Source organism: Diabrotica undecimpunctata, chromosome 6, assembly GCF_040954645.1.
Source record: "Diabrotica undecimpunctata isolate CICGRU chromosome 6, icDiaUnde3, whole genome shotgun sequence".
NCBI lineage: Eukaryota > Metazoa > Arthropoda > Insecta > Coleoptera > Chrysomelidae > Diabrotica > Diabrotica undecimpunctata.
This window is the reverse complement of record NC_092808.1, coordinates 18213128-18237852: the sequence shown is the minus strand read 5'-3', so window position 1 is coordinate 18237852 and position 24725 is coordinate 18213128. Positions and strand designations below refer to the sequence as shown.

The 24725-nt window shown below is 30.6% G+C and overlaps 4 protein-coding genes across 4 annotated transcripts; 2 read left to right on the top strand and 2 right to left on the bottom strand.

Annotated features, from left to right (window-relative positions):
• Window positions 1–6685: 6685 nt before the first annotated feature.
• LOC140443239 (LYR motif-containing protein 2) lies at window positions 6686–7975 on the top strand. Its single transcript, XM_072534380.1, has 2 exons — window positions 6686–6878; window positions 7607–7975. Exons 1-2 carry the CDS (start codon window positions 6840–6842, stop codon window positions 7823–7825), a joined length of 258 nt encoding a protein of 85 aa, XP_072390481.1. The 5' UTR covers window positions 6686–6839; the 3' UTR covers window positions 7826–7975.
• A 138-nt stretch (window positions 7976–8113) lies between these two features.
• On the bottom strand, window positions 8114–11451 carry S2P (membrane-bound transcription factor site-2 protease). Its single transcript, XM_072534375.1, has 2 exons — window positions 11256–11451; window positions 8114–11036 (listed from the first exon to the last, which is right to left on the bottom strand). Exons 1-2 carry the CDS (start codon window positions 11328–11330, stop codon window positions 9645–9647), a joined length of 1467 nt encoding a protein of 488 aa, XP_072390476.1. The 5' UTR covers window positions 11331–11451; the 3' UTR covers window positions 8114–9644.
• Window positions 11452–11592: 141 nt separating this feature from the next.
• On the top strand, window positions 11593–19785 carry LOC140443238 (c-Myc-binding protein homolog). The gene is made up of 3 exons (XM_072534379.1): window positions 11593–12105; window positions 12184–12305; window positions 14028–19785. Exons 1-3 carry the CDS (start codon window positions 12082–12084, stop codon window positions 14269–14271), a joined length of 390 nt encoding a protein of 129 aa, XP_072390480.1. The 5' UTR covers window positions 11593–12081; the 3' UTR covers window positions 14272–19785.
• A 1084-nt stretch (window positions 19786–20869) lies between these two features.
• Window positions 20870–22353, bottom strand: mgr (prefoldin subunit mgr). The gene is made up of 3 exons (XM_072534377.1): window positions 22192–22353; window positions 21704–22101; window positions 20870–21244 (listed from the first exon to the last, which is right to left on the bottom strand). The coding sequence occupies exons 1-3, from the start codon at window positions 22264–22266 to the stop codon at window positions 21151–21153; spliced, it is 567 nt and encodes a 188-aa protein (XP_072390478.1). The 5' UTR covers window positions 22267–22353; the 3' UTR covers window positions 20870–21150.
• Window positions 22354–24725: the final 2372 nt, after the last annotated feature.

Genomic DNA, 24725 nt, shown 5'->3' with positions numbered 1-24725 from the left:
ATTCTACTCGAGTCTTCTAACACATCTTGAAAACCATTGTCTTCAAGATATTTTTGTAAAGTGGCAAACCACGATCGAATCGATTCTTCTGTTACTAAAACTCTCGCTCTGTTGATTCCCTCGCCTCCCTTTGGGAAATTTCGGGGTGTCTTTTCAGAAATCCATTATACCATCTAATTCCAGGTTTACCATTAGGAAAGGAGTTTAACTTGACGGTATCAGTTGCAATTTTTGCTACAGCTTCCATTAGATCGGTTTTCGAGATCGGGAAGCCACATTTGGCACTACTTATCGCCCAGTCTGCAATTTTCTTCTCATCTTTCGCAGTCAACAATGGTGGCGGTCCGGTCTTTTTCTTCTCAGCTGGAGATTTTCCAGTAAAATTGTCATGTACGGTAGTTCTGGGGATACCTATTAACAAATAAAATTTATATTATATTAAGATGGCTCTCACATACTAATTTTTTTACCTACCATAATGCCTGCTCGCTTCCCTCACACTTTTTCCAGTTTCCCGAATAGCTTGCAGGGTTGCTTGAAGTGAAGGATTGGAATAAGTACAAAATTTACGACTTTTTGCCGTAAGAAGGGTATTTGATTCTGTTTTTTTGGATGTCGCTTTTGGTTTCGTCATCTGAAAATTCATTCTTGTTAGATAAGTTAGTATATGAGTACCTATTATGATGGATTCGCGACCGTAAATTTGTTCAATTTTGAATAAACGTGTAATCAGAAGAAAACGGTATTTTTCAGACACCTATACCCGCAATATAAATCACATATAGCTACTGTAAATAACTTTAATGCATTTGAAAGCTACCGTTTTTCAGACGCGTATGCGTACTCGTAGAAAACGAGTGCTATATCTATTTAACAAGCAAGGAAAAAGGTGTCCGAAAACGGGTTACATTATTCTTTATATATAATTCAATAATGGAATTAAGGTATACAGATATAGAACAATTGCAAGTGTTAGACAGAGATAGATAAAAATTTTATGCTAGATACCGGTTGTCAGACACCGTGTCCGAAAACGGGTCTTTCTTAACTTTCTTGTACCAGTTTCCCGGACGCTCAATTTTAGAGGTTAGAGATTAAAGGTCGTGGCATATTATCATGCACGTTACGTTTCCAGTACGTAGTGTTTAGTGTCCGAAAAATATAATTTAAATGGTTTTAAATATGAACTATTCACACTGTCAGGAACATAGCGTTTCAGACACCTAACGTTTTCGTTCAGTATATTCGAAAACAATATTTTACTGATGCTGACGGCTACGTAACGAGTCGTAACCGGTTGATACGGATAATGTGAATTAGACGTCCGTCGTTTTTCCCTTGTTGTTTATTTAGGTATTTGTTTGATTTTGATACACAGTATTTGAAAAAGAATTTTCGAGGCGATTTTGTCATTTACGAATTGTGTTTTATTGCTTTGTGACAATTAAACACGAAAGTGATAAACAATTAGGACTTTTGCATGGAAGTGATACCTCTTCTTTTTTAAAAATACTCTTTGGTTTGATATGTATGGCTTCTTTAAATGTAGTATTTTGTTTTTTAACTGAAGGTGAAATTAAATTTAAAATATATTCAAACTAAATCCTATTAATTCTAAAATGTCCATAATATTTTTCATAGTCGCCAATTAATTTTTTGTATAAAGTTCAGTATTCACCTTCCTTTTTCCTTTCTCTTAGCATTAAATATACTTCAAACCTTCTTTTTACTACAGTTTTTCTTTCTTCATCGTTAAGTAGAAGAACAATTGCACATAATTTTTGTCGAGAAAAGCGAGATCATATCTTCACCGAACCAAACTGAAACGTTCTATGTATGAAAATGTGAATGCGCAGTCCAATTGCTGGACTCGAAACGCTACGTGCAGGAAACTATACGTGCACGATAATATGCCGCGACGTTAAGACTCAAATCAACTACGATTTTTATGCAGAAAATTGACTTTAATAATAACATAATAATGCAAAATTGATATGGCAGTAATAAATTAGTTTTCACAATATTTACTTAAAATTTCACGAAGCATTTCACTACACTTTTTGTTGAAAATGTTGTAAACTGATGCACCCACTAAACATCAACCATCTTTGATTTAGTTTCTTCCTTTGTCTGTTGTCAAAAGCTGCACAAGCTATGAATTTAGAGAGGTATAACATAAGTTAAATAAAGTGAAGTATAATAAAGGTTTTACTATTTTATTCCCAGTTTGTGTAAATGTAAAATGTCCGACAACTGGTGTTGTCTGGCAAACCGGTTCAATCACCCTATTTAAAATAACATAAAATACCTAAAATAAACAAAAACTTATATTTGGGAGGTTCAAAAATTTTTTTTAAATAAGATTTTTTACTTGGTTTTGTTAACACTTTACAAAAATTCACGTTTCGCCACTGGATGCGATGCAGTGAAACTACATACTTTTAGGAACCTCTAGTGATAAAATAATTTGGATCTGACAAAAACCAGTAATACTTACGGCATCAATAGGTATCACGTATCGCTAAAACAATGTTGCAAAATTTGTTTAACTCCAGTCAAGGGTTAAAAATTAACTTATTTAAATAACTGCTATACCTATGAGCCATCACAGCTCAAGGTCAAGCTTAGAGTGTGTTCAGCCCTATATTAAGGTGTTCCAATCCCTAATAATAAGATGGCTCCCATTACTCACTGGCTCTTATTCCCACCATCCCCCTAGAGATGGTGGTACTAAAAACTGTAGATAGTTTAACAGCATAACTACAGCTATTAAAAATAAACACAACTGCAATGATTCTGTATGAATTTATTCACAAGAAAATCTTAAAAAATATATTTATATTACTTGGAATATTTATTATAAAACATAAATTACATTGTAAAAATAACTATGGCTTTATGTGTCTTTTAAGTATTCCTTATTGTGTAATTAGATACATGGTAATCAATACAAACAATAAACACTTACAACAATAATTAAGTACAGGTACAAAACAACAAATGAAATAATAAAATCTGCATTGGTGAGACAAAATTCCATTTAGTCGAATTTACAAAAACAGTATGTGATTGCTTGATATCTTGTTTAATATAATTTCTTAAACATGACAAATAAGATAGTTAAAAAATTGGTTTTTTCCAGAATGCATCTATTTTAACTTTTGTTTACAAAATACTTATAGATAACATACTTTTCATAAAACTGGAAAACATTTTACGATTATTTAACATAATATATTGAAGAAAATTATAATTCAGTTTGCTAGAAAAATATATTGTTGACCAAGTACAGATAGTGATAATATAAAAAATTATTATTTCACAAACCCAAGCTTTTGAAGTGATATGGCATGAGATTATTATGTATGAACTGCATAAAATTCTATTTAAATTAAATCTAAAGAGTGGACATGACATTTTGAATGTAAGGATAGATGTGTATGATAGGTCAATAGAATGACAAAATATAAAATAAGTTACATTGCATATAAAAAGAATTGAATCTTTGGGCCAACTTATGAGAGGATTAAAAGAAACTACATAATATACGTAATGCAAATCAAAATATAGGAAAAAGTAATCCAGGCCACAGACGAATGTCATAGATATGAAATTTGTGGTTTGAATCTTTTAGAGGTAAACAAGAGCAAAAAAACCTTGACAATTTAAAATCATTGAAAGGAGAGGCACAATGAGAAGGCAGATGATGTTTCTATCACAATATAACAAATAACTACCTAAATGCAGATTAATAAATTACAAATACCTAAATAAGACTGAGTAATGTATCTAAATGATAAAATTTATTATGCAACAAGGTATTTCTGGTTGATAGCTTAAAAGTATAAGATTTTAACAATAACCAAAAAAAAAACATTACAATAAATTTCAAAATAAAGTATTAATGTGCCTAGCAAACACACCAAGATACTTAAAAAATTGTGATCCAATCTAAGTCTTACTCTCATCACAAAAAACTAATTCATATTGGCACACTAACTAAAGTTCAACTGCCTTGTAAAACAATTAAGTATAACAAAACAACATAAATATCTTAAACTAATGAATTAACATTAGATATTCAGGGTAATGTATACATTTAAAAAAATAATGATTTGTTCAGTTACAAAAATATATATTTTGTGTTATTAAGTAGCAACTTTTGCTCTTACGTCATAATACTAATCCATGACAGGTTTTTCATCTAAATATACAACAGCTTCATCTTCAGTCATACCATGTGTTTCCATAAAAATTTTTAAACATAACTGAGGTAACAGCACTTGAAACAAATATTGTGCTCTTGTGTCTTCTGGATCAAAATGTTTGCTCAATAATTTCACTAAAAACCGTATCTGTTCGTAACTGAATACAATTGTACTGGTATTATATGTCAAATCATTAACAGAAAAGGTAAGCACTTTATGTTTTTGATTAAAGTATCTTTCATGGCGAGCGTTCTTAATCTTCTCTAAAAATATATCACTAAGAAAACTAATATTATCATTGAAGTACACTTCCAGCTCCTGAGCAGTTAAATGTTTACAGTCCAGATTTCTTTCATTGCAAGGACCCTGTTTTAATTGTTCTAATATAGGCAACTCCAGGCTATCTTCACTAATAGGATTAAAATCATTTAACATTGATTTACACTGTTCAAGGTCTTTTTTATCACTTAATATTTCATCCACAGTTGGTATTACAACACCATACTTCTCAAATAAAGACTTTTGTTCTTTTAGTTTAGTATTTTTTGTAACTCTTTTAGTTTTGGTAAAAACTGGTAAATCAATACTGTCAAATGAGTCATTCCTCTTAAAGATTGTTTTTTTATTCACTTTTTTGGTAACATATTCATTCAATGTGGATTGTTTGAGTGGACTAATTGACTTGTGTATATCAGTTCTATTTTTTCTTTGGGAGCTCTCTGATAAATGCTTAATATTGCTTAGTTTATTTTCTTTAGTTTTCTCTGTCTTTGAATTAGTTTGTTTGATACTATCCGTAAGTTTTGGTTGTAATTTGTCTGATAAACTCTTATTCTGTTTATTCCCTTTGGTTACTTGTTTCTTTAAAATAGGTGGTTTAACTGTATTGTTCCTATTTTTTCTTTGTGGTCTCCTTGGTGAAGATCTGCTACCTTTAGTTTCTTTTTTCTGACTAGGTGATTTATGTTTTGCCTGGGAAGTAGTTTTTGATGCTCTGGGTGGAGAAGTTTTAGGGATTTGTATGTTTTTATTACCTATATCTGGTAATTTCTTTGACTTTCCATTCACTGCATTTTTTGGGCCAGGTGGAGAACTATCAGTTTTCTTTTTTAGAGTTTCTACAGGATTCGAAGGTAGGATCCTCTTTTTAATCAACCACTTATCAAGCTTCTTATATATTTTTTGTTCTTCTTGTTTTTGTTTACTCCCTGATAAAGATTTACAAGCTTCAGTTTCTTTTTTCTTGCTAGGTGATTTGTATTTTCTTTGGAAAGTAGGTTTTGATGATATGGGTGAAGTAGTTTTGGAAATTTGTATTTTTTTATTAGTTGTGTCTGGCGATTTAGTTGGCTTTTTCTTCACTATGGACTTTGAACTAGATGGAGAAGTAATACTTTTCTTTTTTACAATGTTCACATCGCTTAATGACGGGACCCTATTTTCAATCAACCACTTATCAATCAAGATTTTTGGTTTTTCACGTAAGTTGTAACGTTTAGGACTTAAAACTTCTTTTGTTTTGGATAACTGTTTCTTTAAAGGACTCATTATTTAAACTAATTCACGGATTCTCACCACAAAAAAGATATAATAATCTGCACTACAAATATTTTATCACATATCAGCCTTAGATATCAGAACCATTAAAATGATATCTTTTATTTTTATAATTTTTAAACTAAAATTGCTAAAACTAAAACATCAAATCAAAATATATTTACAAGTAGAAGTACCACTCTTCTTTTTTTTCACTTATTCTTCTTTTTATTACATTCAAGTTGGTTTTAACTGGGACAAGAAGTAATAAAAGTACTTATAAATAATAATTTAACATTTGTTCTAACTTGGTTTTCGGCAAATCTAATAGTAAAAAAACAAAGGGCAAACAAAAATCAGTTACCATCATCAAAAGAAAAGCTGCGACTTTCGAACATATTTTCACTTCGGACATTTTTTCACATTTGGTCCCGGTGAAGATAGCCCCAAATTAGCTGTCAATTAAACTTCAGATTACGTTGGCAGTGTTGCCGTGTCTTTATAATGTGTATGTTATGCGCTTCAAATACAAAGAAAGCTTTTAAAAAGTACATTTTTAGATTATTTTATAGATTCCGCTGTTTTATGATTTATATAACCCACGAATTAATTAATATTGGTTTCTTTTGATATTAATTTCACTTAATTATTAGAATTTTTTTTTGGAAATTGCTCTTTGATAAGTTAGCGCATAGATTTGGCAACAGAGTCAGAACCCTCAAACCACCAGTTGCCATATTGCAACAGATGTCTTTTTAACTCCAATTATTTATACTGACATTTTACTATTTACCTTTAAAATACTTACTTTTTCTTTTTTGGTAATTCTAAACTATTAATTTTTATACATCTTATTGCTTTTGATTGCATATATTTTTTTTGTAATTTAAATTTCAACACTGCCAAACACAAATATTTCCTTCTGTCAAACTCATTTGAGGCTATCTTCAACGGGACCAAATGTGAAAAATGATCCGAATTTGAACCTAACCTACATTGAAGATTATGTATTTGTTTTTATATATCAAAATATGTTTATATCAATAATTTTAACTTTTTAAACGATATATATTGCTGAAAAAAGCAACTAATCCTATGTCGAAACTTCATAAACCTTTTTTAAATTTAAAACAGGTAATTTTTCAGGAAGTTTCTTTGATCTTGTAGATGAGAATGACCTAAACTTAATTTGCTATTAAGACAAATATTACAGTATCTAAGGATGTCACTGTTCTTTGTATTTATAATTGTTAAAATTACAAATAAGTTTGACTGGTAGATATGAATTTTATTTTTATAAAATTCATCAGACTATGCCTTAGCAAGTATCATTCTTTATAATTGTATTGAAATTAATAAGAATGGAGGTGTTCTGATCTAGTTTTGGCATCTGTAATACTTAAATATACTATAGATATTTATCACATAAAAGGCAATTACAAAACCAACATCCATGTGATAAAATATATCATCAACCTTAAGATAGATCTCACAGTTGACTCTAAAACCATGTTGCTTAGTAATCCAATAAACTTTTAGAAAATATTTGTAGTCAGAAAACAGAAAATTTTTTTTGTAAATACGTTTGGCCCAAAGTAGAGTAATTTAAAAAAAATGATGTAAAGGGTGATTAATATGATTCAAGGGTTTTTATAAAGGTATTTGTCTTTCTATTTTAACCAGGTATCACAACAATACAACAGCTAAGATAAGGATCTTATTATGTTTGTATTGTTACACCTGTTTGAGGGTAATAATCCCCTTTAGGCCAAAATATTGTTAATGAGCATATTTGCACAAATTGCCTAAAATATTTGGGTATTTACAGTACATAATGAATTAAATATGTTTATATTTTTCAGTTTATCCTAAAGCAAGAAGTGAAAACACTATACAGAAAGATTTTCCGTACTATTAAACAAGTACCTGACGAAATGTATAGAAAAGAATTAAGAGAATGGACCAGAACTGATTTTCGGAATAACTCACATCACACTGATGAAGTGACCATTAGATCATGCCTAACTTATGGTGAAAGGTGTCTGAAAGAACTAGAAACAAGTTTAAATTTAGCAAAATAATTTATTATACTTAATGTAGTCATTTATTTTGTAATATATGTACAAAAATGTTTCACTCATGAATGTCTAAAATGTCAAAAACTAAACATTTTATATTTATTTTATTGTTAATGATTTTTTATGGTAAATAAACAATGTTGCATTATCATACTTCCTGTTAAATATTATCATAACACTTCCTGTTAAATATTATTCAAGATTACAAATAAACATTACATTCGCTTGTGTAAAGGTTGAAAATGCAATTAAAACAAATTAAAATGCAGGTTTACCAACCTTCTGTCCAGACATAACTAATTAACACTTTTAAATGATATAACACGAACCTATTGATAAGAGCTTATCTTGGAAAACCTTTTATAAAATATAAAGACTCCATGGCATACAAAATCAAGCACTTTGCTTGAGTGGTTTGTGTCAGACCATACCTTTCAAATTCCAGTGAGAACTCATTGTTATGAGAATATCATAATATATACATGACACTGCCCGAGGCTCAGTATTGAAATCTTTGCTTTTCATAGCATCACTAGATGGAAACTAGTAAGAAATCCATTGCACCAATATGATGACCTCAATTGCATTAAAAACTGGACAGAACATTGAAATATGGTATTAAATAACTCTAAATGTACTGTATTTTACATAGGCCAAATAATTCAAGACTTCTTCTGCAACATTCAATTGAGTTATGAACCAGAAATATCTGGAGAATATAGTATATATGACAAATGATGAATAGTTTTGTATAGTGTCCAAAGTAATTCACAGTAAGGGTTACATACTATAATTAACTTTTTATGTTGGTCAACGTAAAATATCTAAGTGATTTTTCTTGAAAACAAGAAATAATGTTAATTCAAGTACTGCACAGGATTATTACCCACCTATTTCGTAATTATTATGCAAATTTTCAAATATATTGGCTGTTCCCTTACTGAAAAATCAGCAATAAACAATGAGCGAACCTTTAAACAGCTGTACTGTAAAGTTGACTGAATGGGTCATACAGTGGGGACACCATATTTAAAAATAGGACAGGTCTGGATAAGATATAAACACCCATGGATTAACTGAGAACATAGCATCGGGACTGCAGCTATGTCATCACAGTAGATATGTCAATTGAACATGGCACAAACACACACACCACTAACAATCATCATGGTCAATGGTCAAAATACAGACAGCTGCATCACAACTAGCTCATTAACCATGTGTAAGATAAGGTGTCTTGATCAGACCAGTGAATTCTTAATATTATTTGAAAGATAATAGATTTTTTTCGCTAGAATCATAAAATACAAAGTTTTATTTAAAATCTTTTAGATTTTAGACTTTTTGTTGTTTAATTGATATTAAAAAATCATTGTTCTCCCTTGGCTTTGGCATAACCAATTAGGCAGACACATTTTGTACAAAAATGTGTTGTTTCTGAATACAGCAAATTGGCTGTCATCACATTTAACATATTTATTAGTGTTAGCACAGCTCTGTCTTTGACATATATAATACTTAGTAGTTTTAACAGAAAGACTAACCCACATTAGCACATATATTTCATCACAAAAATTATATATATGGTTGTTTTTTTGCCTACCATGACTTCCTGTTTTACTTAAAGTGATGTGAGTTGCAAACATTTTAGACATGTAGATCAGCCACCATTATACAGAAGTACAACTTTTCAATACTGATATTAAAACTGTTTATTTTCCCTTAATTTGTGATGTATGCATATACTTGAAAATAATTACAAAATGTTTAATTATATTAATGTTTAGTCATTCATAGGTTAAATTAATATTAGTTTAATAAATTAAATAAAAATATTCCTATACAGGAACATAAAACAATGAAGGGCAAGTATTATTGTAAAGAAAGCTGTTATTACAGCTACTACCACTTTATACTTAATTTTTCCTAATTTCTTCCTTAGCAACATATAGCCCAACACTTCTAATATGTAATGACCATCCATATACATAAATGGTACTATGTTAACTATTGCTAATCCCAAAGATATTATAGTTAAATACTTTGTAAATTTAGATATTGTCTCTGGCAATGTTGGAGTAGTAAAAAAAAATTTAGGTATATATGAAGAAACTTCTACTGTCCTGTATATATCTCCAGGATGTCCTAAATATATAACAATTTTACTTTTACAAGTAAGCTTAATTAAATATGTATAATTTCCAGGCATTGGTCTGAAACAGTAAGTATTTGATGGACAAGAATGAGGAATGGTAGTACAAATATGGGGAGACTCTTCAACAACCTTTCGAGCAGGCAAACAGGCATGGCTTGGCAATTCTAATATTCCATCATTACTATCCAAATACTCAAAACATATATTTTCAAACTTAGTACCATCACAGCAGTCCAAATTTCCATTTTCAGAATGCTTCAGGGGTATACTTTCATCTAAATTATGTATTAAATCTGTATCGACACAAAGTGCCATCTGATGCTTTTTTATTTCTCCAAAACATTCATACCAACTCTTTTCATCTGTTACTTTACAATCATTTATTTTAAAAACCACATCTCCTACTGATAATCCTTTAGCACCCATAATAGGTGAATTCCTTGCAATCTCTGTAACTGATATTCCTTTATTTACATAAAATGTACTGCTAAATAATATTGGCAGTGTTAAATAAAGGACAAAAGCAGCTGCTGAAAGAACAACATTGTGCCAAACACCTGCACAAAGTATTTGAAGAGTTTTTTTCCTCTCTATTGTAAATAGTTTATCTGTAGCTAAATTTACATAGGCAACAGGAAGTACGAAAAATATACTTGCACCAACTTCCAATACACTTACATCTTCCATCACAGCAGCTAGAGCATGCCCTAATTCATGGACAACACTGGCTACAATAAGAGTAGCACCATAATATCCCAGCTCTGAAGCTGGTAAATTTATTCCTGGTACTACTGGTTCAATGACAAATCTTGTATCCTTTTTATCACTATCAACAAAATTTTGGGATATGCTGTACAGTAACATAACAACTGAGACCGGCAAAAGTATCAGGCTTATGTGCAGACCCAAGCTAAACCATATATTCAAGAAATGAGGATTACTGGTGCCCAATCTTATTAATGTTCTGTTAAAAGCTTTGGTTTGCCAGGTGATGGTTAGAAATTTTATTTTAAATCCTGTTCCTTCCAAGAACTGATAATATGGGTAATGAGCACATGTCTAAAATCAAGTCAAAATATTAAATTTATTATAATTCAAAAAATTACTATATTTCTAAACTACAACACAAGAATTTTTGTATGTACCGGTTGAATTGAAGAAAATCAAGTTATAAAAAAGATTGGGCTACTACCAGACAATTAAAACAAATATTTCTAATTCAGCATCTGTGAATAATTTTTAAAATAATGATCAATATTTACACACAATATGATATACCTTAAAAAAACTGTCAAAGAATAACAATATTCCATAAATTACTGCTATAGCGATAAAAGCGGTAATGATATCCATTTTTCTATTAACATTTCATAATTTTTCTAATATTCTTATTCAAAATTTCTTTTTCTGTAGCTGTTTGAGCTGTTTATTATTTTGTTTTAACATAATATAATCTTCTTTTTTCTCCTATACGGCAATATTTGGTGGTTATCTGATTTGTAAAAAAAAGAAGTAGATAAGTTTTGTTGATGGTCTTGTTTCTTGTTAGAACTTGGAACTTCAGACATATTGTAAAAGTATAAACTTGACATACCACAATACATAAATTAAGCCCAGATTTGGTAGACTTCACTCCTAATGTCATTTGGTTGATTTGTTTTTATCGAACCAATGCTTTTTTAGTATTGTATTCAGGTACCATTGATTAAATAATATTTCAAATCAGACATATGTAGTACAAAGCTACCTTAATGAAAGCAGATTGATTAAACTTATTAAATATTAAGTTAGCAACATTTCAAGTTCCCTCTCGATATTTTTGTGGAAGGTAGAAAGTGTTATCTCTAGTTTTATTATATATTTTAATTATTTTATTTGAAAATGTTCTAAATTTTAAGGGCGGAATTTAAAGATAATTTTCTTTAGTAAAATAATTTAACACGTTTCTAAAATAATTGAAATTTTATAATTAGTAATATAAGGACTGTGTCAACTGTGATAAAAAGTATTTCAGAATTGCCATTCTGTCAACTTTTTGAATAAAAACGTCCTATACAAAAAATAATAAATTGTCAGCAAATTTTGTACTACCCAATAAATTAATATGAGTACTCCACAAGCTTATAAGGTAAGAATATCATTTCATTTAAAATGTTCTTATGATTTAAATGCTCATGTGTGTCTTGATTGTCTTGTCTGTTTTAAGCCGTCCGAAGGAAAAAGGGAAGAATTCCGCAAATATTTAGAAAAAGCTGGGATAATGGATGCCTTAACTAAAGTTTTAGTAAATCTATATGAAGAAGTAGATAAACCAGAAGATGCATTATCGTATCCTTTTTCAATGTAATAAAAATCAACAAAAAAATGTATTGTTATATTGCTGTATAAAAACTTTACCGATTTCCTGAATAATATATGGACACTTTTATATTACAGTTTTCAATTTTGTTTAGAGCTTTATCTTTGCTCCATATTTCTGTCTCTGTTTTAGTTCACCTGTGTGTTCTTTAACTTCCCTGTGTACATTGTAACTAACATGTTTTAACTATAGAGTCTTTCCATTGCTTCTTTTTCTTGTGCTTCTCTTATTTTTCTTCTTATTGTTATTTATCACTTTATATCTTTGGTGTTTCTTATATCATCTCAGCTTCAGGATCTCATCTGTCATCTTTGATTTTTTTCTTGCTTAATGTATGTATGCTTAATGTAAATTTCTGACTTTAAGTGTTTTTCCTTTATATTTTGAACTATTTCTGCAATAAATATGTTTGATATTTTGTTCTTCATTTGTTTCATCACTGATCGCAGTCACTTGCTTGTTTAACATGGCTGTTCACAAATCTTGTATTTACTAAAATGTAATCTATTTGATTTCTAATGATTCTCCCAGGTTTCTGTGAAGGGATGCCTATGTGTACAGCTTTTGAAGTGGAAATGGGAAGAATGTGTTGATGACAACTAGTTGAGTCTTCTGAGAATTTTTCTAGAAGGTCTCCTCTCTCGTTTTTGACTCCAAGACCATGTGCTCTGATATACTATACTGAAGAAACATTATTCAGTGGCTGATTATATTAATAGTATAGCTTGTTCCAATTCTATTGACTTCACCAGAAAAACTTATAAAACAACATTTTTTTACATTTAAGTGGAGTTTGTTCTGATTGTACCAATTTTTTAGTTTGTCTAAGTCATCTTGCAACAAGGCTTGATTTTTAAGCTATCTATAATTTTCCAAAATTTCAAGTCATCTGCCTTGAGACTTGGATGATGTATATATTGATGGGATTGGCTTTTACTTTTAGTAACATCACACTCTCTGAAATTGGTGTAAAGTTATTAACGCATTTGGCAATCTTAGGTGTTATGATTTCTCTGACTCATTAAATGAGATCCATCATTCTTTCCTGAGTAGTATACCTTGTGATCTTCCACTTGTGCTTCTCCAGAATTTGGACATCTGATCTCTGCTATTTCCATGATTTCAATATGTATTCTCTTTATCTCCTGTATTGTATTGTGGATTTTCTCTGCCTTGTGCCTACTTGTGCTTCCCCATCGTTATGCTGTTGACTAAATTTTTGATTCATCCGCCTTTGAGGCTGATTTCTCAACCCCATGACAAAAGAGTGGACTACCACTTAGCAACTCATCTGTCTGTAGCCTATGGACAATAAGTGAGGGGTTGCTTATGGCGGCAATCACTCAGTGATTTACAGCTAAGAATAACAAACATTTATAGCCAAGAATAAATCTTCTTCCATTTTTCCACTACCACTTTTTTGCATTTCTCCCATAAATGTCTTTATTACATTACTTATAATTACTTAGAGCAACAATGAACTTGAAAAGTATGTCCCAAAGATTTCCATCTTTATTTGTAACCCTACAATGCTTTATTATTTAAGTCAGCTCATGGCATCCTTCAAAGTAATTCCTGTGCAGAAGTATTACAAGATCTGTTTTAAAAGTATTTGACCTTCGTTCAGTACTTCATATAAATGATTTATAAAACATATAACAGATTTTCCATTTTCCTTAATTTCATATTAGATACATCATTGATAAATTATCCCTACAAGCTGGCCTTGAAACACACAAAACACTTACTTCAAAATTAGAAGAGGCGACTGCCCGTTGTAAGATGCTAGAAGAAGAATTAGAAAGTTTGAAGAAGGTTGAAGACGAATCAGAAGCTCCTCCTGCTTCTGATGAACCTGAAGTTGTACCTACTGAAGATGAAGCACAGCCGCCAGCTGGTGAAGAAAAACCTGCTGCTACAGAACCTCCTCAGTAGTTGCTTAGTATTTTATTGCAGCTAAAGCTATCGGTCTTATTACTTAATTTTTGTTTTTGTGTACTTAAATATCATTGTTGTCACTGTTATTTTTTTAGAATTGTTGTTTAATTTACATATATAAGAAGTTTTTAGAATAAAATCTAAATTGCTTCAGTTTTCCAAAAATTATTCTTAAAAGTTTTAAGTTGTGGCAAATCTGAACTTGTTTTTATACCAAATTTAGTAGGTAAATGACATAAAAGTGTTTCGGGCAAGATAGGCATAACATTTGACTTAAAGCGAAATATTAGTTTATATTAAAAAGGTTTCCAGTCTTAAAGGTCAACAAATGATCTATCTCAAAGTATCTAACCTTTGTTCATTTTCAGTTTGGAAACGGTAAACATTGCAGTGTATGTAATTATTTGCAAAGTAATTTTAAAATAAATTTGGCAAACTTGTGGGTGAGTTCCCAGACCTCTTTCTAGTTCGAACACAGGCAAACGACGATCTTCATTAATTTTATGTATAACACGTTCGATATTTTACGATGTTGTGCTGAAAGGTCGACCATAACGCGACTCATTGCCAACAGACGTGCCGCCATTTTTAAACCGATTGAACCATTGTTTTATCTCTGTTTTGGTGATACAGTCATATCCAAAGAGAATTTGCATGGTCTGAATAGTTTCCACTTATTTTCTTTCGAGTTTAAAGCAAAAAATCATTAATGTAAATAAACTCATGATAACGAACTACAGTTCTCGGTGGTGACTGGGATACATAGCAAGTTTGTTGAATAGTTACTGATTGCGCTCGTACGACACAGATGGTGCTCATATGACACAGAAGATGCTGTAACTTTTTGAAGCTAATTTATGAACGAAGGCTGGATATTTTTGGAGGAGAAATCATATTTTCTTACTGAGATTATATATATATTTTTTATCTATAGCGAAATACTCTTCTGAAATTATTATTTTCTAACCAAGGTTATTTATAAATTTGTTTTTACTTTTGATATTAATGAAGTGATGGTGATACTAATACTTATGATTCATCAACGAGTGTTTTCTTCGTCTTATATTGATGGTTCCGTTGTATGTTTCTATAGATTATAAGTTATGGTAGTTCATATCTTCTTCATCTTCTTTATGTATCCGAGATACTCCATGCTATTTATATTTTCCTCGATCTTCAGTATTTCATTATAGTATTCTAGTTCTGTTCTTCTTAGCATAACATTCATGGACATATTTTCATTTAGCGTCCATGTTTCCACCTCATACGACAGTAAGTGGCATAAATAGCACTTACTGTTGTATCCAAAGAAGGCATACTAGTCTTCTCTACACTGTGTCAGTAATTTCATCGGGATCATTGTCCCAACCGAAAATTTCTCTCTAAATGTTGTCGAAAAATATTTGAGAAAACTTTAAAAATTTTGTGATTTGACAGTTTTAATAAAATGTTTTATTTAGTGACGACAGATGAAGGAACCGTGAGTAAAAATTTATTGACAAAATTCTCATTCTTAGCTACAATTTTGCTGCCATTCATAATAAAATTAGTGCAATCACAAAACTGACTCGATTTAGTTCTAGTATTACAGCAAATTATTTATTTACTAATGTAACTTTAATTAGCATACTTGTATAATTAACATGTAATCTTCACGTTGTGGTATGGTTGTTGATACATTTCAATTAAGTTTGGCATTAATTTATAATACAAATTAACAGTATTATAATAACTAAAAGCATTCAGTGTTAATGTAATAAGTATTTTTTCTTTTGGAATGACTGTCTTTTTTGAACCGCCAGCAGACCGGTTGCTCTTTGGTATTTTTTTAACTAACGAATAAATTTGAAATATTTATGATTACTTCGCATAAACTAAAAATGTGGCTGCACAACAACCAACTTTTTCTTATGCTAAAGATACTAAATTAACTAAAGAACAACAATAAAAAAAATACTTTCCATTCTAAATACATTCGTCACTTCTTCTTTAAGTGCCGTCTCCTCTAAGAAGGTTCGCTATCTTCGGCCTAATGACATTGTCCAGATACTGCAATTTCCTTACTTTAATTGTATTCAAAACCTCCTTTTCCATGCGTTTAAAAACGTCGTTATGTGTAATCTTATTCATTCAGCTTATTTTTAAGATTCTCCTATAAGTCCACCTGCCAGACGCTCCTATTATATTGATGATCCTTTTTTAGTGCCCATGCCTCTATTCCATAAAATAACACTGAAAACAACAACTCAGTATTCGTACTGCAAAATACTTTTCTCATATCATTAAATATTGAATGAGCTTTTTCCTATTCTTGACTTGATTTTTTGCATATAATCGTTGTTTTCCGTTACGACTGTTCCCAAGTATGTATAACTGCCCACCTTTTGAATGAGTTCGCCCCTAATCCATGACCTCTCTTGTGTCTTTGCCATGTCATGATTTTCGTGTTTTTGATAAGTTACTCTGCCCTCTTCGCTACTACATATATCTACAATCTTATCCATCAGAACCTGCAGTTCTTCAACCGACTCTGCAATTATTAACATATTATCTGCGTATCTGATATTACTGATCGATTCTCCGTTGACTTTAATTCCAATTTATGTTTCTTTTAGTGCTTTCTTAACTATCTGTTCTGAGTACAACTTAAAGAGCAGAAGAGAAAGTATTCATCCCTTCCTTACCCTCGTATCTCTATTTCATCTGACAGTTCGCCAACCTTTACAGAGGTAATTTGATTAAAATGTAGACTCGATATTCCAGTGGCAGTAAGCTACAATATGCTCTATACATAAACGCCAAAAAAATTGCAAAAAATCTTGCTTTCCTTCTTTTGTAGAACTATGACAGGGTTCTTTGGGGATTATTACTTCAAATAATGTGGATTTTGAGCTCTTTGTTACAATTGTTCGACTTAAGACTTAAAAAAGTCGACTGCTGTTGCTAAATTGGACATATAAATAGCAGCAACATTCATCAATCCATAAAAGATAACCATTGGTCGATCAACCATACCACTGACCCTTTGGCACCTTATAGAACGTAACAATTTACGCCTGACCTACCAGTACTGTAGGCAGTGCCCAATCACCATTTCTGTGATCGTTTTTAACTTTCGCATACTGTTAATGATTATTAGTTTCTTTGCATGGATTTGCTCTTCTGTGGTCATCCATTTGTTCTGCTGACCACTTTCCGGATTTTTGCCTCTGTATTGATGCCGCAGAACAGCTCTGTGCTCACAAAGGTTTCTCTCGAGTTCTCGTTTTGCTAACGAGACTGTTTTTTCGTTTCTTTGCACCTTCTCGTGCCCAGACATTATATTAAAGACACCCTCTTGTCTTTTACCAGATTCTTACCTGTTCTGATTGGGTAAGTGGATTCTTTATTGCTAATATAGCCACCTGACTGTCAATTTAAATATTAATTCTCTTCGCTCTGTAGCCCCCCTTAAAATTTCTTCGGTGCAGGCTAACAACGCCAAAATTTCAGCCTGGAACACTCTAAAATGAAAGTTTATCCAAGGGCCTCTGACTCGATTCCTTGGGCAGTACTTCATCTATCAGTTTACCATATTAAATAACCATGGGAGTAGGAAATATCCTGTTCCCTATATAGTATTATGTCATTTGACTTTTCAGTAAAAATAAGTTCCTGCATCATCATGTGTCTGAGTTCATTTGAAATATAGGTTCCTCAAGAACACTAACAGTAATATGTGTGTAACTAATACATTATTAAGTCTCAATGTATTTTTAGCTGAGCCTCAGGATAGGTATTTGATATTCGTTTTGGAAAGCTACATGGGATGTCTTGATCAGTTATAGAGTTTTAGGTATATTGCTAGGAATCACAGACCCCACCCGTCCATTGAACGTTAAACTCCATAGCAAAATCTATTGCTACAAAATTTGCATACAAGTAGATTCCTTGAATGCCAGTTATCATTTAGGAATCTACAGTCCACAATTGATTTGTGATTGTAAATTTGTATTGCATTGCATATTTTTGTTGGACATGAGGTGTTATCTAAGCAAACTAGTGTTCTTGTGGTGAGGTATCTTTACCTCTGTAATTACCTAGTGTTTTAACACAGAAAAAATTAACCACATCATATTTAGACTATATTAATATTATGATAAATGTTTTCCAATAGTCAACTACTAAAATCGTTCGTATTTACAACTTTTAAGAATATATTAGGTTTAAATGATATTTAAATACACAAAATTATTTTCCAATATACACTAAGTTCCTTTTTTATATGAGAAGTGAAGTTTTGTTTGTATAATAAAGTTTATATTTAGTTGAAACGTTATTTGACTGTTTATGTAGATTTTTATGAAAATGAGCTCATAACCTTATAAACTGTTGAAAGGTTTGATTGGTAAATTATTTTTACAGAAAATACCATTTGATCAATATAAGTATCACTGTTAAAAGTATATGTTTCAAATAATTTAATTAATATATTCGGATGTAGTCATGCAAACTCTACAGTTAGATGGACGATATTGTTTGCAGAAATGTCTATCTATGTCTTAGGAAAACAACGCTTTGTCAGTCGTTGTATTTGAATCACATTCAGTCGTTGTATTTGAATCACATAATACCTACCATCAAACATGTGCACATATCTATAAATTCAAGCTTGGATACTGTATAATGTACATTCCCATTTTCCCACTGTAATTGTAGCGTAAAAAGCGCCATCTGCTTTGGTTGACCTTTAAATATCTTTCGCCTTTGTGGGCTACCACCACAGTGAAAAAATGGACACTAGGTTAGTCTCATTTGCGTATTTGTAGATGCGGCAAGATGGTAGTATTTTACGAAGTTCAAATAGACAAACTGACAAATACTTGTTACATACCTATCTAAGCTATAGAAAGTTTTAGTGAAAGATTTATTTTGAACATTGAAGTGAAGTTATTTCTTAAAAGCTAGTATCAAGTTTTAGCTCTAGATGTACTTACATCCACTTTTACATTAATCACTCCTGGAGTAGAGCAATATCATTGTGTAAAAATCACAGGAAATTAAGATATCCTGTTGTCGATATTTTCAACTACTATAGTAACTTTAAATCTATTTTTTTATATAATAGCTTGATTTGACTGACTTTCGAAAAGTTGCTTTATGTGTATTTCATTCTTTTTCCTGGATGGTGAAAAGTAATATGGATTGTTTCATTGTAGTTAGGAAAGCACACCAACTTCTTAATTCATGTCAAAACATATATATTCAAATTAGAACATTTCTGAAGCATATTGGTAATTTTCAATACCTTATGTTTGTTGTAGTCAAACAACATTATAATAGTTCTCTAAATTGTGTATTAAGTGAAAACTGGGTATTTGGAAGACAATAAAATATATTTACTTTTATTGTGTTTTTTCAAGTAGATAAGGTTATGGGGAATTTTCGTTTTGAATTGCTATGTATATTTTTACCTTAACCTAAAAATTATTCCATATTTATATTTGACACTATTAAATGATTTAAACAGTTGCTCTTTTTTTCAAACTGCTTCAAGCTCCATATTCTATCGAAGGTTGGAAATCATCATGGTTATGTGTGCCTTGTTAACTGCCATACACAATGGTATTTTACAGAAAAAGCTGGCCAAAAATAGAAATTTAAAAACTTAGCATTTTGTGGAACCACTCCTATCCCAAATAGCTTTACCAAACAAATTTTACAGCACCTACTTTGTTAACACTTTTTGGTTGCATTTAGTTGTGAGATTTTATTACACTTTTTTGTATGAAAATGACTTACTTAATTTACACTTTGTCTCTTATTGTCCCTCTACGGGGTGGATCTGGAGATTTCCTTTTGGATTTATATGAAACCTATTCAGTTTCTGGGTTTACCTTATTTGAGTCTAGTTATTTTCAGTACTCATGTTCTACAACCATAGTTACTGAGTTATTAATCCTTTTTATTGCTACTTTTAACAGTAATGGGACTAAGAAGACTAAGCCTCCAGAACAATGTCATAAAGATGACCCAATTCGATACAGTCTAACATAGAAAGTTTAAATTAATGTAATTTTTAAATTAATCTTAAGATAAAAAAACACATGAAGCAATAGAGAAAATGGCATACACCAAAGATTTGGCAATGAAATAATAGACAAATGAAGATGACTAATTTAACTTGCCATAATAAAGCTACATCCCTTTATTATATTCTTTATACAATATTTTTTTCTTTAAATTATTGTAATTCCTCCCCCACTTTTTTTAACTGTTTTTCATAATATGTATTATTCCTTTTTCACCCTGTGCTTTTGGTTTCTTAACAGTACATTCATTATTTTCCTTTGCTACTGTATATATTTATTTTCTTTCCACATTTCTTGCAAACTTTTTTGTGTATTCCATTTGTATATTTTTAATAGGTCTTACAACAGTTTTGTTTTTATTTTTCCAGTTATTTAATCTACTTGGTTTTACAGAGCACTGGCAAGAGTGGTACATTTGTGGAGTCTCGTAATAAATAACATATTTAATAAATTAATGGACCACTTACCTCAGTCACGCTGGCAATATATTTGATTACAAGTACACTGGACATAAAAAAAGTTAATAGATTTCAAATTTTTAATAATAAAAAAGAAAGTAACTATAAATAAGCAAAGAAAATTATAAGAAATAGTGCAATTGATGTCACATGTCTTGAGAAATACAGATCACATTAAAAATATTTGATTTTTAATACTTAAGAAACATTCTTCTGCGGGAGCCAATTTCAAATCAAAGGCCTGGATGTGGATTATAATGATTGTAAATATTAATTTATTAATAAAAATAAAATAATTTCATGAAAATGCAATTAATATATTGGCCTCTATCAAAAACATCTCTGTATTATTTTGCTGCTGTCGCTTTCAATGCTTGACGCCTTTTGACATCCCAATTATATACTCTTGCCATGTTAACTTCAGTGGTTGTGAATTGATCTCTAAAAAATAGTCACATAGTATACATTCAATTAAAATATATCAGCATTAAATAGAAAACAGTGTTCAGGTCATCACAAAAAAATGTAAATGCTGGAAAGTTCAAACAATTTTTACACTTCATCCAGATAAATCACTTTATATCTAGTAAATTATATAATTGTACTATGAATTTAATGTGGCAAATAAAATACATTTAAAGAATTATCACAATGTCATTAATATTACCTCTAGCTGTTTTAAGATATAGTCAATGTGTGGCCTATAAGTACCTGAATATAGCATTGTGGCTAAATTTATTCTAAAGTATAAATTACACTAGATACAAAGTAGAATGATACCCCTTAGTGAGATAATCCAAAAAGTGATCCAACAAAAGGTTATTAACTTGTATGTTAATCTTCCATTGGCCTAATACTACTGTTAACATGTTAAATAAACAAAATGTAGTTTAGAAGTACCTTAGGAAGTCCAAATCGTGTTCAACATAGCTCAGGTTCCGCGTCGCTGCGGTAATGTTTTGAGTCAACAGTTTTTTCGCATCTTCTAAAGTGTACTCCAACATTACATTTGCACCTAACCACAAACATACAGTCTCAGTGGGAGGAACTTTGGCTTTTGCAAACACTTGTTCACTAAGCAAAAACTGCGTTTCAAACTCTTCCTTTTCCTCCTCAAGTTTCTCTATCATAGTAAGGGATCTTTTCAACTCTGGGACTTGATTTAGTAGCCGTTTCTTCTTTGACATTAAATTATATTCCATGAATTTATATTTGGCGTGCTGGCTATCTAATTTTTTTAAAACTTCGTCTACGTTACTGTTATTTTCAGATCGTTGCATGTAAGCATCTACATCTTCCTAGAATTTAAATTTTCATAAGGTAAAAATAGGTTAGAATTACTTATTTTTAGAAGCCGCATGCTTTTGTATTTTTATGAAAGAACTTACCACAAATTCGGCTTCTGGGATGCCCGCGTAGGACTTTCTATCTCCTAATTCAGTAATATTTGATTCTGTTTCCATTATTCTAAATTTTGTAATTAATAGGAATCTTTATTTATTGAAAAGAAGGAACTGTCACGTGTCAGTCAACTCTTCTTCTATTTGCACTTAATTACTTAATTCGTTGTCGTTGATTGAAACACTATGCTCTGTTTTTTAACCAGGAGGAGTAAACTAAAAAGACAGATTCACACCCAAGAAAGTTACTAGAAAAGTCACCAAATACATCTTCTTTTTTGGGTTTGAATAATAATTTTTCGAATTCACTTCCAATATATATTATTTAGTATTTCTAATTACAATAAAAAAATGTTGGACTGTTATGAAAAAGTTGAAGAATTTTTAGAGTTTATTTATCACATTAAAGAAGAAAATCGTAAAAAGAACGTATACGAAAGCGATATATTCGTGATAAAATGGTATCTAAAATCCAATGGAATTTTACAATACTACTGTTGAAGTCTGCTTATATTCCAATACAAGCTAAAGTAATGTGCTAATAAAATTAGCATTACTTTAGTAAGTCTTGATTTTAACAATAACTATTCTGCAAAACTAACCTGTTGCCTGTTTTATTTTTGCTAGCGTAGCTGTTATTTTCATTCCAGAATTATCAATTTTGATTTGTTTATTTATACATGTTTATAATGTATAAGCAAATCATGTTTTGTTTCTCATTTGAAAATATATGACCCAAATCTACCCGACGTTTTTTAGGTGTAGAGGAATAATTACCACTAGTACTTGGCATCGAATCCACATTGTTATCTTAATAACACTAATATGTCGCTAAATAGTTCTGAAAAGAACTGTTTTTTATATAAATACAAACGAAATATCTAAAAATGTAAGGAATAACGCAGAAAATACAAAAAAATCGTCGATATAAATATTGAATTTTAAAATTTCACAAATGTCATTAGTGTCAACATGTCATAATTTAGTGGAGTAAACTTGCCTGCGGTTGGACCAATTACAAACAAGCATTACAGCGCGGAAAATTTGAATTACTCCTCTTGGTTAAAAAACAGACCATAATATATTAGTAAACTCGGTTCGCTAATCCCAGTCCGAACTGTCTAGTGAATTTAGTAATTATTTTTTTGCGAAGTTAGTTACTTTTTGACAGACTAAAAGTGGCTGGAAATTACTATACAACCAAGCACCCGTACTCATAGCCAATATTAATAGTAAACAAACTAAATAGTAAATAAAATAGAAGTTTGCAAATTACCGACAATCAATATTTAATTTATCTGCACCATATAATAAATAGTTATGTTAAATTATAACAACTAAATATATATTTTTTAAATATATACTACCCAAAATTTGATGGGTTTAGTATACACTTCGACTATTTAGAATAATTCTTCTTTTTTTAAAGAAAGAAGTCTGTAATAGCAGGATACTTGAGCTATTAATACTGAGAAGTAGGAATTGTTGTGTTGTAGGTTTCCGACAATGAATCTGTCAAAATTTGTCCGAGCTAAGCGAATGGAGTTTATGTAGCCCTGTCTTAGTTAAAATATTGTAATTATACAGGGTGTCGAAAATTCTAGTATCTTTGGGGCACGCATTTACCAGAAATATACCATATAAAAAATGGCATATAAAAACCTATGTAGACTATTATTAATGATATAAACTGAAAAGTAAAGACGAAGTGACGAAACACTGAAATCAAATAGACAGAATTAGGAAATATAGAAGAGTTGAGAACGGAAATAGTTAAATAGACTACAGTATATACTAATCCGTAAAAATAATAACAAATAAGTCGCCAAATTAAAGATCAATGAAAAATCAAAAGGTAGTTGGAAAACACAAATAAAATATCTTTCATTTTATTTTTTTACATATAAATTTACCAATATAGTCATTGAAAAGAAATAAGTAATCAATATATTTACAAAAAAAAAAAATAAAAATAAAATTTCAAAACTTTACTAGCCTCTCCACGGAGCTGTTACTAATAAGATTCCTTCTGTAGAAAAACAACAATTTCCTTCTTCTGGTTTAACAGGCTGTGGCAAGTGATAATTTCTCGATAACGACATACTTTTACTGCCGCTATTTAGGGCCTCTTGTCTTTGTCCGATTATTTCTACCAAATTTGTGGTCATTTTACATTTAATATCCTCCGGGCGAAACCCTCTAGCGTCAACAAGTAGTTCAAATCGATCTTGGTGAAAAAATACTGCGTCCATTTTGTGGAATGCAGGGTGGTTTACTTTTTCTTGAGCTTGTATTAAATCCAACCAATTCACACCAAACTCTTTTAGTGTTATTCTTGCTTTATGAAAACATTTATCTTCGAGGAATGATAAGCACGGCTTAATTGGAACTTGTAATTTTGATGATTTCCAAATCCAAGACATATTTTAAGACATTTTAAATACGTTGGATTATGTCAACCCATGTTGTATTATATTTTGATGTCAAGTATGTCAAAACATTATCCAAGTAGGATATGCTCC